Genomic DNA, 13,865 nt, shown 5'->3' on the forward strand with positions numbered 1-13,865 from the left:
ACAAGCGGGACTGGCCTAGGGTAATTTTTAAGAGGGGTTTTTAGAGGAGTTTTTAATTATATTTTAAATTAGACAAGTTAAATATTTCATTTTAATTAATTTTAAATTTTGTGTTGTTATTGGTGTTTTTAATTGATTGTCAGCCGCCCTGAGTCCGCAAGGAGAAGGGCGGGATATAAATTCGAACAATAAAATAAAAAAAATAATAAAACAATAACCCACCACCACCACACCCCCGCGACAACACACATTCATACTAGTCACTATCAGGGAGATGGGTGGCATATCAGTTTAATACAGGTAGTCCTTGACTTACAACCACTTGTTTAGTGGCCATTCAAAGTTACAATGGCACTGAAAAAAGTGACATGACTGCTTCTCACAGTTAACGACCATTGCAGCATCTCCATGGTCATGTGATCAAAATTCAGAAGCTTGGCAGCTGGCATGTATTTACGACGGTTGCCGTGTCCCAGGGGGGTCATGTGATCCCCTTTTTGCAACCTTCTGACAAGCAAAGTCAATGGGGAAGCCTGATTCACTTAACAACCGTGTTACTAACTTAACAACTGCAATAATTCATTTAACACTGTAAACAAGACATTACAATCTTTTTGTACAAAAGGGACAGGCCTTGGATTGTGATGTTGTGTCCTCTGCCTTAGCCATTTTGGCCCCTCACTCCCCACCCAGATACCAATGAAGTCAAATCTTATTTCAAATCCACCAATAGTGCAGACTTGCTATGTAGTCTTACAATTAAGTAGAATTTGTTCATCTGGTTTGTTTCCTGTTTGGACTACCTGGAAAGGCTGATACTTTCAGAGTGTTTGTAAGGATGGCAGATGTTTTTCTAAGCCTCACAAACATGCAGGGATAATTCACATACAATCAGAACTCAGGAAGGAAGGATTAAACTGCTCTTCCACTTGCAAATTAGAGTAGAAGTTATCCTTTGCCACAGCCTTTAACATAACATAGGAAAACTAAATCTATATAAATAAAAATGTAAATGTTCGTTTGTTCACAATCTTAAATCTCCAAAAGTTCTTCACTGATTGCTTTGAAATTTTGACACAATGTTGCATTCGAATACGCGCGTGTTTTTATATACCTGCTATTATATATATGTCACACCTGTGACAGGTAAAAACATGCTTTTTTGAAAAACAGCGCCATCTGTTGGACGTAAAAGCAACACACGCTACAGCAACATTAACCAGACTGAGCCACAGCAACGCGTGGCTGGGTACAGCTAGTTATAAATAAATGTATAAAAGGTGAGACTTTAAAAATTGCTCTAAATGCATAATTTTATTTAAAAATGATTTCTGATTCCACTCACCTTCTTTTCTTTTATCTGTTCTAGCATGCTTGAATTTGACCTTAGCATGCTGATTTTATTTTCTAACCTAATCTTTTTTTTGGCGATGCAGTTTGTTTTTGTTTATTTGTTTATCTGTTGATTTTGCATCAAAGATATTCAGTTATAACTGCACCTATGTTGTGTATTAGTTGGTTTGTTTCTTGCAGTGAGTTGGTGCTTATATTTGATATTACACAGTATTGGCACCTGTTAATACTTGTGCTAGCTGTTTCTTTGGAACAAGCTTCAATACATGCAATCTTATGTTGTTTTTGTGCTGTTCTAGATGTTCAATTATTCTCTGTTTGAATTCCTTTTGTTTTTCTTTAGTCACAAAGATTTGTTCTTTCTGGGGAGAAGGCAGAGGAGAGAGTGCTTGGTATGGGAATGAAAAGTATTCAATAGCTATGCTGGTTTCCTCTACTGCAAAAACCAACCAGCTCCCATCCCCAGTCAGGCATAAGAAACCAGGAGCCAGAATAGAATTCAAAAGCACCATGAGTTTATTCCATGCAAGCTATACACAAGAATCTGATCTACTAATGGTCAAGGAAAATTGGCAGCAGATAAGAGTCAACAGACTTCAAGGGAAGGATTGGATTTAGGACTCTTTTGAGGTGTGGGGATGCCAGATTGATGATGCATTTGACCCTAGTCTCAGGGTCAGCCTGGTCATTTCCTATACCCCCTTCCCTGTGGTTTGCCTGTACAGTCTGAGCTACTTCTGGGAAGGCTTCTATTTCATTGTCCTGGATAGATTTTTGCAGTTCTTCCCATTCTACATCTATGAATACTGTATTTCATGTCATAGTTGAATGTTCTAGTCCCTGCTCTGTTATTTCTGATTCTGGTTGTTGTCCTTTTCGGTACTGGTATATTCTTTTCAGATATCCTCTTCTGATTGGATTTGATTTGTAATAACAGGTCATTAATTCTCCATTTCCAGTTTTTGTATATTTGCAAAGGGTAAACAACTTTTCTTCCAGTAGTCCTGCAGCTGCTGACTGGCCCTGGTTGCTCAGCCAACATTTCTGAGATCTATTGCCCATTTGTCACTGGATGTCAGGAACTCCAACATGGCAGTAATGAGGAAGCTAAGAAAGTTAATTTACTTTAGGAAGCCTCCTGCTGTCATTTAATTTAAGTAGCCTTTTAAAAAAAATAATAATAAAAAAAATCCCAGCTTCCTTTCAGGCAAATGCAGGAAAAAGAGTGTTAGACCAAAGATCTATTGAAGCATGCAAGAACTAGGTATGTGACTGCAATGCTTAGCCAACTTGCCCACATAAGCAGATCCTCTATGGATTTTTGTGCAATTACCAGATCCTAAAAGGAACTTTCAGGTATCAAGATGAGGGTTTCTAACTGTTTTCAGCTGAGCCCTCATCGAAGCTCAATCTTGTAAAATCCTTTAAAAAAATTTTTTTTAAAAAAACTGTAATATGACAGTTTTCCCAACTGTCACTTGCTCTGAAGTTCTAAAGACAAAATCATTTGTAGGATATTTGAGGCATATATACATTCACCTCCTACATACAAAAATTAAAACAAGCAAGAAAATGGTAAAGAGAACACCTATCTGATCTTGACAAGTATAAATCACCGGGACCCGACAGATTACATCCCAGAGTTCTGAAGGAGCTGGAAGATGTTATCTCAGAACCACTGCACCATATCTTTCAAAAAATCCCGGAGCACCGGGGAAGTACCTGAGAATTGGAAAAGGGCTGATGTGGTTCCCATCTTCAAGAAAGGGGAAAAAAACAGACCCAGGAAACTATAGACCAATCAGTCTAACATCAATACCTGGGAAGATCCTGGAAAAGATAATCAAAAAACAGATCTGCAAACAACTAGAAGCAAACAAAGTTATAACTAGTAGCCAGCCAGGGTTTATCAAAAACAGATCATGCCAAACCAGCCTTATTTCATTCTTCGATAAAGTGACTAAACTAATAGACCAGCGAAATTCTGTGGACGGAGTATACTTGGATTTCAGTAAGGCATTTGATAAGGTAGACCACAACCTACTCCTTGGTAAGCTAGAAAAAGGTGGAATAGACAACATCACCACTAGATGGATCTGTAGCTGGCTGACAAACTGTACTCAATGAATAGTCCTCAACGGCACTTTATCTACATGGAGAGCAGTGGGGTACCACAAGGTTACGTCTTAGGCCAAGTACTCTTCAATATCTTCATAAATGACTTAGATGAGGGAATTGAAGGGGAACTCATCAAATTTGCAGATGACACCAAACTGACAGGAGTAGCCAACACCACAGAAGACAAAGTCAGGATCCAAAAAGATATTGACAAACTTGAACAATGGTCCCTGTCCAACAAAATGAGTTTCAGTGTGGAGAAAAGCAAAATTTTACATTTAGGCAGGAAAAATCAAAGGTACAAGTACAGACTGGGTGAGACCTGGATAAAAACAGTAATTGTGAGAGGGACCTTTGAGTCCTAGTGGACGATCACTTGACTATGAGCCAGCAGTGTGCAGTAGCAGCCAAAAAAGCTAATACAATCCTGGGTTGTATAAACAGAGGCATAGAATCAAGATCACGTGAAGTATTTATAAAATACTTTATAAAACCCTAGTAAGACCACACCTGGAATACTGCAGCCAATTTTGGTCACCATATCACAAAAAAAAATGTTGAGAGTTTGGAAAAAATTCAGAGAAGAGCAACTAAGATGATCAAAGGCCTGGAGACTAAAACATATGAAGAACAACTGCAGGACTTGAGTCTGGCTAGTCTAAAGAAAAGAAGAAATAGGGGAGATATGATAGCAGTATTCCAGTACTTGAGGGGCTGCCATAAAGAAGAGGGGGTCACGTTATTTACCAAAGCACCAGAGGCCAGGACAAGAAACAATGATTGGAAACTGAACAAAGAGAGAAGCAACCTAGAATTAAAGAGAAACTTCCTGACAGTGAGGACAATTAACCAGTGGAACAGCTTGCCTCCAGAAATCGTGGGGGCTCCATCACTGGAGATTTTTAAGAAAAAGCTAGACATTCACTTGTCTGAGAAGGTATAGGTTCTCCTGCTTAAGTGGGGGGCTGGACTAGAAGACCTCCAAGGTCCCTTCCAGCTCTATTCTGTAATAATATGTACTTTGTCCTTGCATATTGAGCATGAGATCTAATGATATTTGAATCACACACACACAGCTCAACTGTGGGAATGTTTGAATGCTTCATGTCAGCTTCTTATTTGCCAGAAATCTTTCCTTGATTATCTTTCCCCCTTTTTTTAACCTGCCTGCAGGCATGCTTCATGACTTTGTTTGATTTTGGTAATGTACACAGTTGTGTAAGAACAAAAGCAAATGAAAAAAGTGAAAGGCAAGATGGATTGCCCCTAAGAGAAGGATTTCAGCATCTTTGAGAATGTTGTGTTCCCCTGCCTCAGGCTTGTACTTAGAATTTGATGCTAAAAACAACGGTTTCTATCTGACCTGCAAACCCAAATTCTGTGACTTAGACAAGCAGGCACATAATATTGCCTGCATATTCATTAGCTGGCTTTATTTAGGTGCCGAAATGTTTTGCCAAGGACACGAAGTGGCAAGCTGAAGGAGATCAAGGGGATGTAATGGAGCTAAGTCATACACAAGAAGGAAATGGCTCTTCCCTATAAGAAAGAATATCTATTTCTCTTTGAAACTCTCCTTGCTCTTCCCTCCTCCAAGCAGCCCTGCATAGATTTTGCAAAGCTGGTCTGAACATCTGGGGCAAAGAATTTAGTAGGAGAATTTCAGGGAAAGACAGGCTGCCCAGAGATGGCTGCAGCTACCTTCTCCTATCTCCTATTTGCTCAGCAAATTCCCTTTGCTGAAGGTCTGTGGAGATTCTCAACCATCCAGGTTATGATTCTCCCAGAGCTGCTTTTCCAAAAGGCATCTGGACTTTCTTGGTTGTTTTTTTCCTTTTGAAAATGTTTCATTTCTCCTCCAAGAAGCTTCTTCAGTTCTCCAAGAAGTTTCTTGGATGAGAAGTGAAATGTTTTCAAAGGGAAAAAAAACCAAAAAAGTCCAGTTGCCTTTTGGAAAAGCATTTTTGGGACCTTTTGCTGAAGAAAACTTTGCAAGAAGCAAGCATATATATGAGATGTGGCTGCAATTGTAGCATTTAAGTTTGGCCCCAGAATCACGATGTTGTTTTATGAATGAACCTGAGTTGACAAATGTGATACTCTTACAGCTAATGAAACTTCTCCCATCTAATATATTGGGTGTGCAATTAATAGGGCGTGTTTGACACTTACTGTGTTAAAATTTCCCACTCAAACATATTGGGGAGCTTTTTAAAATTTGTTTACTCAAATTTTATAAACTGCTTTTATTGAGGAGGCTCTGTCTGTACCAGTGGGTAGACAAAATGTTACTTTCCTTTTGTGGCAAAGATTGTTGTCTAACAGAAGTGCTGACAGACAATCCCATCTATGCCAGGTGAATTGCTCTCAATGGCCAACTCTAGTGTTTACTGATTCAGAGCAAAATGTGGGCACAATAACTGGCTGGTCAGTGTATATTCAAGTTCAGAGTACGGTACATCTGTCTATAGTACCTCAAGTCTTGTATCTATTCTTCTCTTTGAGAGATAATATTTTTTTAAAAAAATGTCCCGCAACCAAAAGAAAAAAAAATTAGGGAATTTGTGGAAGTGTCAGCAAAGGAGGCTTGTTAGGATAGGCATGGACAGTCATATTGCACAACTATCACTTTGAATCACGAGTGGGCATTGTTTGTCCCTCCAGACAAACTCCCACAATCCCTGCCTTGGACTAGTTTATTTACTCAGTGATCTCAAAAAAAAAAAGTCAGGCTACTTATTTACTGCTGTCCAGGGTGAATAGCTATCGCCCTCTGAATATAAAACCCACAGGAGTTCTACTTTATTTAACTCTCCTATTTAATGTCAGTACGAAATTGCTGAAAGAGATAATTGGGAAAGCAAGCAAGCAAGCAATGCCATTAGAATATTGATGATAATTGCAGTTCTATTAAATACTTCATCCCATCCAGCTGAAGCAACAAAAGGGTTTAACTAATACGCAGGTATGGTAAAGAAATGAATGAATGAATCTCAGGCCAGATAAGAAAAATACCTTCAGCATAGGTGAGATTTAAAGCAGGCACTGCAGTCCTTAGGCCCTCTTATTTTCTTCAAAAATTCCAGTTTTCATGGCTCTTTGTGGGCCATGAGGGTGTTTGCCCATTCTACCAGATTAACTAGAGTGGGTACAATCCAGGTGTTGTCCCTTAAATGTTGCCACCTGATGGGTCAGGCAAAATGCAACTTCTTAATGGCAGCTCTAGCCCTTTGGCACAGCCTCCCATATGAGAGTCAAGGCACCCATACATTTTTTAGCCTTCCCGGTGGGCTGTCTCCTGATGTACTCTTGAAGATTTGGAGGCTTGGTTATTTTTATTTTTAAAAAAACAATTAAAAATTAACTATTTTTAGGGAGGTTTTTTTGCAAACAAGAAAAAGTGAGGTTTAGGCATCAATTTTAATTGTACTCAAACAAATTTTATTTTATTTTTTTATTTTATTTTAATTTTATTATTTTATTGGACACCCGTCTCATATCCAAACGATTCCAAATGCTGGAATTTGACTTTTATTGATTTCTTAAAAAAAAACAGAGGCTTGACGTGCATAGCTTAGTTCAGTAGGACACATGGTAGAAAATTGTATTATATTATCCCAGTTCTTAGCAGAAGTATGAACTGTGAATTTTGGACTGCAAATGGAAAGAATCTTTAAAATTGCTTGATTATATACCATATCAATAATATTAAAAGGGAGGTTAAATAAGAAAAAAAAATGTCTGTAAGCATTCATACGTTCACCCTCCACATTCAACAGGAATTGCAAACTTATTCTCCTCATTAAGTGGCGAACCAGGATTGAATATGTAACCTCCCATTATGATGAAATGTCTCTCAGATCAGAGGGAATACTTTATATCAGTGTTTCTCAACCTTGACAATTTTAAGGCATGTGGACTTCAACTCCCAGAATTCCACAGCCAGCATTGCTGGCTGTGGAATTCTGTGAGTTGAAGTCCACATGCCTTAAAATTGTCAAGGTTGAGAAACACTGCTTTATATTAAAGGGCCGTCAGCCTCACATTCCAAACCCACTGCATTTCTCAAGACTCTATACTTAATTTTAGATAGCTTGTATTCTTTCCAGCAGATTCTTGAATTCTGATGAGAAAGGTCAATTCTGTTTGAAATGTTATTAAATAGTGGCACTACCGAGTTTGAGACCCCTGGTTTTATCTATGTTGATGTGACTTACCATGATTTTTACCTTTATAAAAATAATAGAACTTTTTTAAACACAGTACATCCTGCTTATTAACTGCTTTGACACTTCTCATTTTGAAAAGCTGACAGGGCAAATCACTGTGAAATTGGTTCTTGCCTACTTCAGAGAACTTCCTGGGTCTACACCTCAAAAGAGAGTTGAGATGGGGAAGTTTGCCTTGATGGCCTCATCTGCCTCATGAACAGCAGTCTCTGTATATAGAACATGCCCGTATGCAGAAGACCCTGCTGCCAGATGAAGCACAACAGCTGTTTTAAGAGAGGGGGAATCCTTCTACTTTGATGAAGGCATTTGCGGGAATGTTATTATTGAAGAAAAGCACCCCTATATAGCCATGCTGGTTTTGGACAATAAAAGATAGTCCAAGAATTACAACAGTAATTGGGACCAGAACTGCTACTGCTAAGCGATGCAGTCATAAAGCATGTTGTCATGTGACTGCATTGCTTAGTGACAGCATTAACCAAATCCTACCAGATGTTAGGCCTTCTTGGCTTGGTCCCTTTCAGTCTCGATCCTTGGTAAAATATCTCTACCCTCATCTTTTCTCTTTTGACCATCCTGCCCAGTGGCACTCCTTCGTGGTGGCAGCACCAGGGCAGAGGCCCAAGTGTCAAGGGCCGGGGAAATCAGGAGATCCAGGCAGTTCAAATGGGTATAAAGATTTATTGCAAGCTTACTAACCGCCCAAGCAAAATGGTGATACTTAAGAGTCAGAGGAATTCAAAGTGGGTTGGACTTAGATCTCTTGTGAGTGTGAAGAGAGTCATGACTGATGACGGGTTTGACCCCCTCCCTCAGGCTCAGCCTGGTCATCTCCTACAACAGAGCAGTTGGCAGTTTCAGCCGGCTGCCACCATCATCTGGGCTCTATTTTAATCTCAGCACCACCAGGCAGAGCCACCTCAAGCCCCACACTGTGTGGCCCGTCATCCCAGTGCCACAGTGCAAAGCCCCAGTCAACCCAGCTGGCCTGCACTCCTCAGGCCTTGCTGTGTCCAGCTGACCTTTACCGTCTTCCTATGTGACATATCTGCTGGCCATTTCTTCCTGAGGCTGCTCACACTGTTCTCCAAATAACACACACCATTCCCCAAATGGGGTGTGCCATTCTCATAATGCTTCAGAAAGCCTTCAGAAAACCTTTGAGGCCTTGCAAAGCATCACAAGAACAGTGCATTGTGCTCCAAACATGCTGTTTGGAGAACAGGGTAAATGGACTTGGGAAGAAGGCCTGGCACGGCCAGCCCACTGCCTCACAAAGGGTCAGGCCAGATGCATCTTGTCAGCACTGGGAGGAAAACAGTGAAGGTCAGTTGGATGCAACAGGGCCTGCAGAGCGCAGGGTGGCAGAGCGGCTGGGGCTTTGCACTATGGAGCTGGAGTGCCTGGCTGCAATGAGAGTTTGAGGTGGCACTTCTTGGCTGAAGTAGTAGCCTGCGGGTGGTAGCATCTGGCTGAGATTTCTGAAGGCCCCAGCACCATCGTCAAGAGTGCTGCTGTGCAGGACAGCCAAAAGGGATGAGATGGAGGGGGGGTGGAAATGCCCCTATAGCCGTGGTGGCGAACCTATAGCACCACAGCCCTCTCTGTGGGCACACGCGCCATCGCCCGAGTCTTAGGCCTTCAGCTGGGTTTTATAAAACCTTTTCCCTTTAGGCCTCCACCAACGTGTGCAAAAAAAAAAAAGTTCAATCAATCAATCAATTTCAACTTCTCGCGGGGAAAAAAAAGATCTTGCAAAGTTGGAATTGATTGATTGAACTTTTTAGTCCCACCCAGTCTGCCGTTACCATTGCAGCCATGCCCACCCAATGGGCCCACCCACCCAATGAGTCACACCCATCCAATGGGCCACGCCCATCCAGCACCCGACGATAAATAAGTGCGTTTTGAGTTGCAGTTTGGGCACTCGGTCCCTAAAAGGTTCGCCATCACTGCCCTATAGTCATAAGTGCTAGTGAGCTGCCAAGCACCAAGATTTTGCTCACAGGACACTGGGGGCACTGCAACGGTCATAAATTTGGGGACTGGCATAAGTATTATTTGTTCAGTGACTTGTAACTTCAAGTTGTGTCTCAGCAAATGGTCATATTGTAAGGATGACTACCTGTATTGTTATTGGAAAGCACCAGATCCTTTCCAGATAATATGATTCCCACACAATCCAATTCAGTATTAGATGGTTTAATAATACAATGAACCCCTCCCCACACACCTAAAAAGTGCTCTTGGTTTTAACAGTCAATCTCAGTTGCTTTCATCCCATGACTTAGATTTTCTTCTAAATTCTTACAGGAAGGAAGGGAGGGATTTAATTTCCTGCTGTGATTCTAGAGCAAGAACTTACTTCATTGTCTCTTCTTCGTTTGCTCAAAACAATTTGGTTTATTTGAGGAGTGCTTAATATAAACTATGTCAGCCTGGACCAAGATTAATTCCCACAGTGTTTGACAAGAAAAAGATTAATTACTAGGTGGTGAAAACCGAGGTGGAATAATGTGGGATCCAGAAATATATTAATGTTTTGAAGAAAAAAAATCTCCAGGGACAGGTTTCAACCCTAAACAAAAAAACAAAACAAAACCACAAAACAAGATAAAAAGGGAGACACAAAGAGAATTTGTCTTTTGCCACTTATTTCCTGTTCTGTTCTCCACACATGGGAAGCTGGTTAATGAGCAGAAATTACACAGCATCAATCTTCATATTTCACAGAGGGATAGAATATGGAAAATTTCCGTTTCTGTCTTCATGCAAAAATCCTGCCAATAGCCCTCAAGGTACCCCAGAGCCTCTAAGTATCAAATAATTGCCAAGCTGTCATTTTAATGGACTCAGCTAATTCCTCAATCCTTCTCTTTCCCTGGCCACACAATGCTTCCCTACTCAAAAGAAGGGTTCTTGTTTGCTTTCATAAGATATTGGCTCTTCAGATTGGTAAATATTCAACAGCTTTATTAAGGTCATCCTTACCACTCAGCCACGCTAATCATGCTAATTTATAGATATAGTATAGTATGAGAAGATTTAATCAACATCTGCAGCAGGCAACTGAATTATTCAGTGTCATTTTGATTCGAGCTATAAGTCTCAGAGGCGATAGAGGATATTTTGAGTTTTCATCTGCAGAGGGTGAGAGAACTCTGACCCTGGTGATGGGAAATCTAACATTAAACAAACAAACACCATTTCCTCCTTCCATTTCTAGAGCTGATTTTTTCTGGCAGCAGAGTTTCTGCTTTGGGGATGAACCAAAAAGACATATCTTGGGAATCATCTGCTTAGATTCTTTTCCTGTCCTGGATTTAACACAGAGGGCATTTTCACAAATTTAACCATATGCCTAAGAGACAATCAGCAAATAGCTCCTGGCAGATATTTCTACAGGTGGCTCACAATTTGCAATCCATGGTTTCTGGAGAGGGATGGGACAGCACTGGGAAGTAGTCCACCATTAAGCCCATTTCAGGAAATGAACTAAGTGTAGAGTCTATTGACACAATCCTAGTATAAAACGTGACCAATATTGTGTTGAGAGTAAGTACATGAGAAGACCATCTTCACTCCTTCAGCCCAAAGGTAGTCCAAACTTTTTCAGGTAAGAAGCAGTTAGAGAAACAACTAATGGTTCCCAGCCTGCCCAAACAAATACACTACTACTAGGCAAGGCAAAAGAACCAAGGAAAATATTCCTCAATTTTATGCCATCACTCATAGGTCACAAGATGATGCGTGGGGGGGAGGTGCATGGGGCAACATACTCACAGTTGGATGAAGAAATGTTCTGGCATTCACAGAAAAACATGAGAAAAAATCCTGCCATTCCTCAACTTCAGATACAAAGAGAAACAGCTCAGGATGAAGGAAACATCCTGACCTTCCCATTGGGGAGGAATCAACCAGGCACACGCTAGATATCTGGTGTGCTGGAAATATATCTCAAATATGCTATAGAAGGGTGAAAAGCCAATGGCCTATTTGTCTCTATTATCAGCAGGCTGCTTTCCTTTGGCAAGGAACAGCTTCTCTCCAGCAGCACAGCCCATATCAACAGCTCTAATAGGAATCCCACCAGCAGATAATTGTAGGGTGGTAACCTGAGCAGAACTATGTATATTTATTAAGCATTATAAGATAAACATGTTTGCCTGTACAGAAGGTACTGTAATGTCAACTGTTGCAGTGGGAGGAATACTGCTATAGTTTATCCCATAATAGCTACTAACTGTATTTATTGCTCTTCCATTTCCTTCCATTTCTTGCCCTTTGCTCTTTTTTTCCTGTTGCAATTGTAGAAATACAGCACCCACCCACCCCCGAGAAGGAAATATTTTTGGGAATATTAAAAAGGCAGAAAAGCAGGCCCAGGTTTTCTTAATAGCCCCAAGCAGAAACTAAGCAGACCAGCTCTGTAGAAATGCAGATTTGATAATCCCTTCAGAAAGACTAGAGCCGGGAAGCTTGGAGCTGATGGGATTAGAAAGACAAAGATCCCTAGAACCAAAATCCCCTCACCCCCCAAAAAATCCAACACAGGACATAGCCATCAGCCACAGCCCCAGTGAAGCAGGACATGACCTTTTGAACATAATAGGATTAACCCACCACCATCAGAATACCAAAAGGACACACTGAACCTCAGGTCAAAGTTCATGCCTCAGGAACAGGAAGAACTCCAAACATAAAAGCCCAAGAAGATATAAAAACCCACCACTCCCAGCACCATGTGGTCAGCCACCCCAGAAACATGCTGCTGTCACTGAAGTTTCTGGCAACTAAATAAATCTTCTTTCTAAAGCAGTCTCCATTTTGTGTATTCCCGACTGGACCCTGATGAAGATTATGATTATTCAATTAAAAAAGAACTTGGAGTACATTGAGCTAAAGTCAGTGCACTTATCTGAAAGGGAGAGGATTTTTCAATGGGGTATGAGAAACTCTTAAAGTCTGCCTTCCAACTACCATAAATGGCATTACCTCTTTACTTTATTTTTTTAAAGTAACAAGTTCTATGACCAGAAAAAGTTTTTTTTTAAAAAAAGCTTTCCATGAGGAATGAAAGGACAATGGAGGATGTTTTATACTCTCTAGAGTTGCTTGGATAAAAGGTGTGATAAATATATCAAAAATAATAATGTTGTAATTCCTCTTTAAAAATCTGGGTGAGATCAATGTTTCCAGTAATGAAGCTCTGTTTAGCAGAATTGGGAGGGGAATTCAACCTCTTGGAGGGAAGAAAAAAAAGCAGAAAACTCTAGTAATTTTTTTTTTCATATTGTTGATATTCACTTTCAGGATTAGATGGTTAACAGAGCAATTTGTGAATGTCAGAAACAATGTCAGAAATCCTATACACCCCTCGCCAGGAATAAGGCCCATCAACCATGGTAGAATGTGAGGTCCCTCAGATGGACATCATGAGATCATTGCAATCACTGCAGACATCTAGCAAAATCTACTGAGCTGTCAAAAATCCCAGAAGTGAATACCTGAGCTTCCTTTGATTTTGTTTTCTCCCTTTTCCTTTTTAGGAACCCCCAGGTGACAGCGGTGGCAGCAGCAGCTGGAGCAGCAGCAAAGTGGCAGAACCCCTCCCACAGACCTGAAATGCCGTCTCTCAGAAGACTAAACTGGCACCGGAAAAGGATAGCACCCAAGAGAACTACATCTGTCTCCTTTAATTATCCCGTGTACATATTAGTCAGTGGAAATGCTTTATAATTTCTATAGCTAAGGCCAGCTAAGCTATAGAAGACCAGGTGTGCATAAACACTCTCCCTGAAGTTAGCCAGGCAAATTCAAATCATGTACACTGTGATGGGGGGGAGGGAATGTATTGAATTTCCCCAGAGGGAAACAAAAATTATATAGATCTTGACTGTTATGATTCATCCACATTGATAACTCTGGAGACTTACTGTTTTTGTCTGTCTTGAAGAGGACTTTTCATCAAATGGCATTGAATTGATACGTTTCCATCTTTTGTACTAAGGTGAGAATGTACAAGTTCCAATATTTGATTTCTGCAAGTACTTTTGTGCCCATATATCGCTGATGACTACGTGAGTGTCCTTGCTTCCCCACCCCCCAAAATACTAGTGATGTGTGCAAAAGTGCTTGCAGGATCTCATTTCCGCATGATAC

At 40.5% G+C, this 13,865-nt stretch overlaps 1 protein-coding gene across 1 annotated transcript in view; it reads left to right on the plus strand.

Annotated features, from left to right (window-relative positions):
* Positions 1-13,548, plus strand: part of CYGB (cytoglobin) — a 69,033-nt gene extending 55,485 nt beyond the window's left edge. The window contains exon 4 of the mRNA XM_015818896.2: positions 13,253-13,548. Coding sequence (XP_015674382.1) covers positions 13,253-13,327 — 75 coding nt within the window. The 3' untranslated portion in view covers positions 13,328-13,548. The remainder of the gene's footprint in view (positions 1-13,252) is intronic.
* The last annotated feature ends 317 nt before the right edge of the window (positions 13,549-13,865 follow it).

Source organism: Protobothrops mucrosquamatus, unplaced genomic scaffold, assembly GCF_001527695.2.
Source record: "Protobothrops mucrosquamatus isolate PMUCROS unplaced genomic scaffold, P.Mucros_1.0 scaffold815, whole genome shotgun sequence".
NCBI classification, from domain to species: Eukaryota; Metazoa; Chordata; class Lepidosauria; order Squamata; family Viperidae; genus Protobothrops; species Protobothrops mucrosquamatus.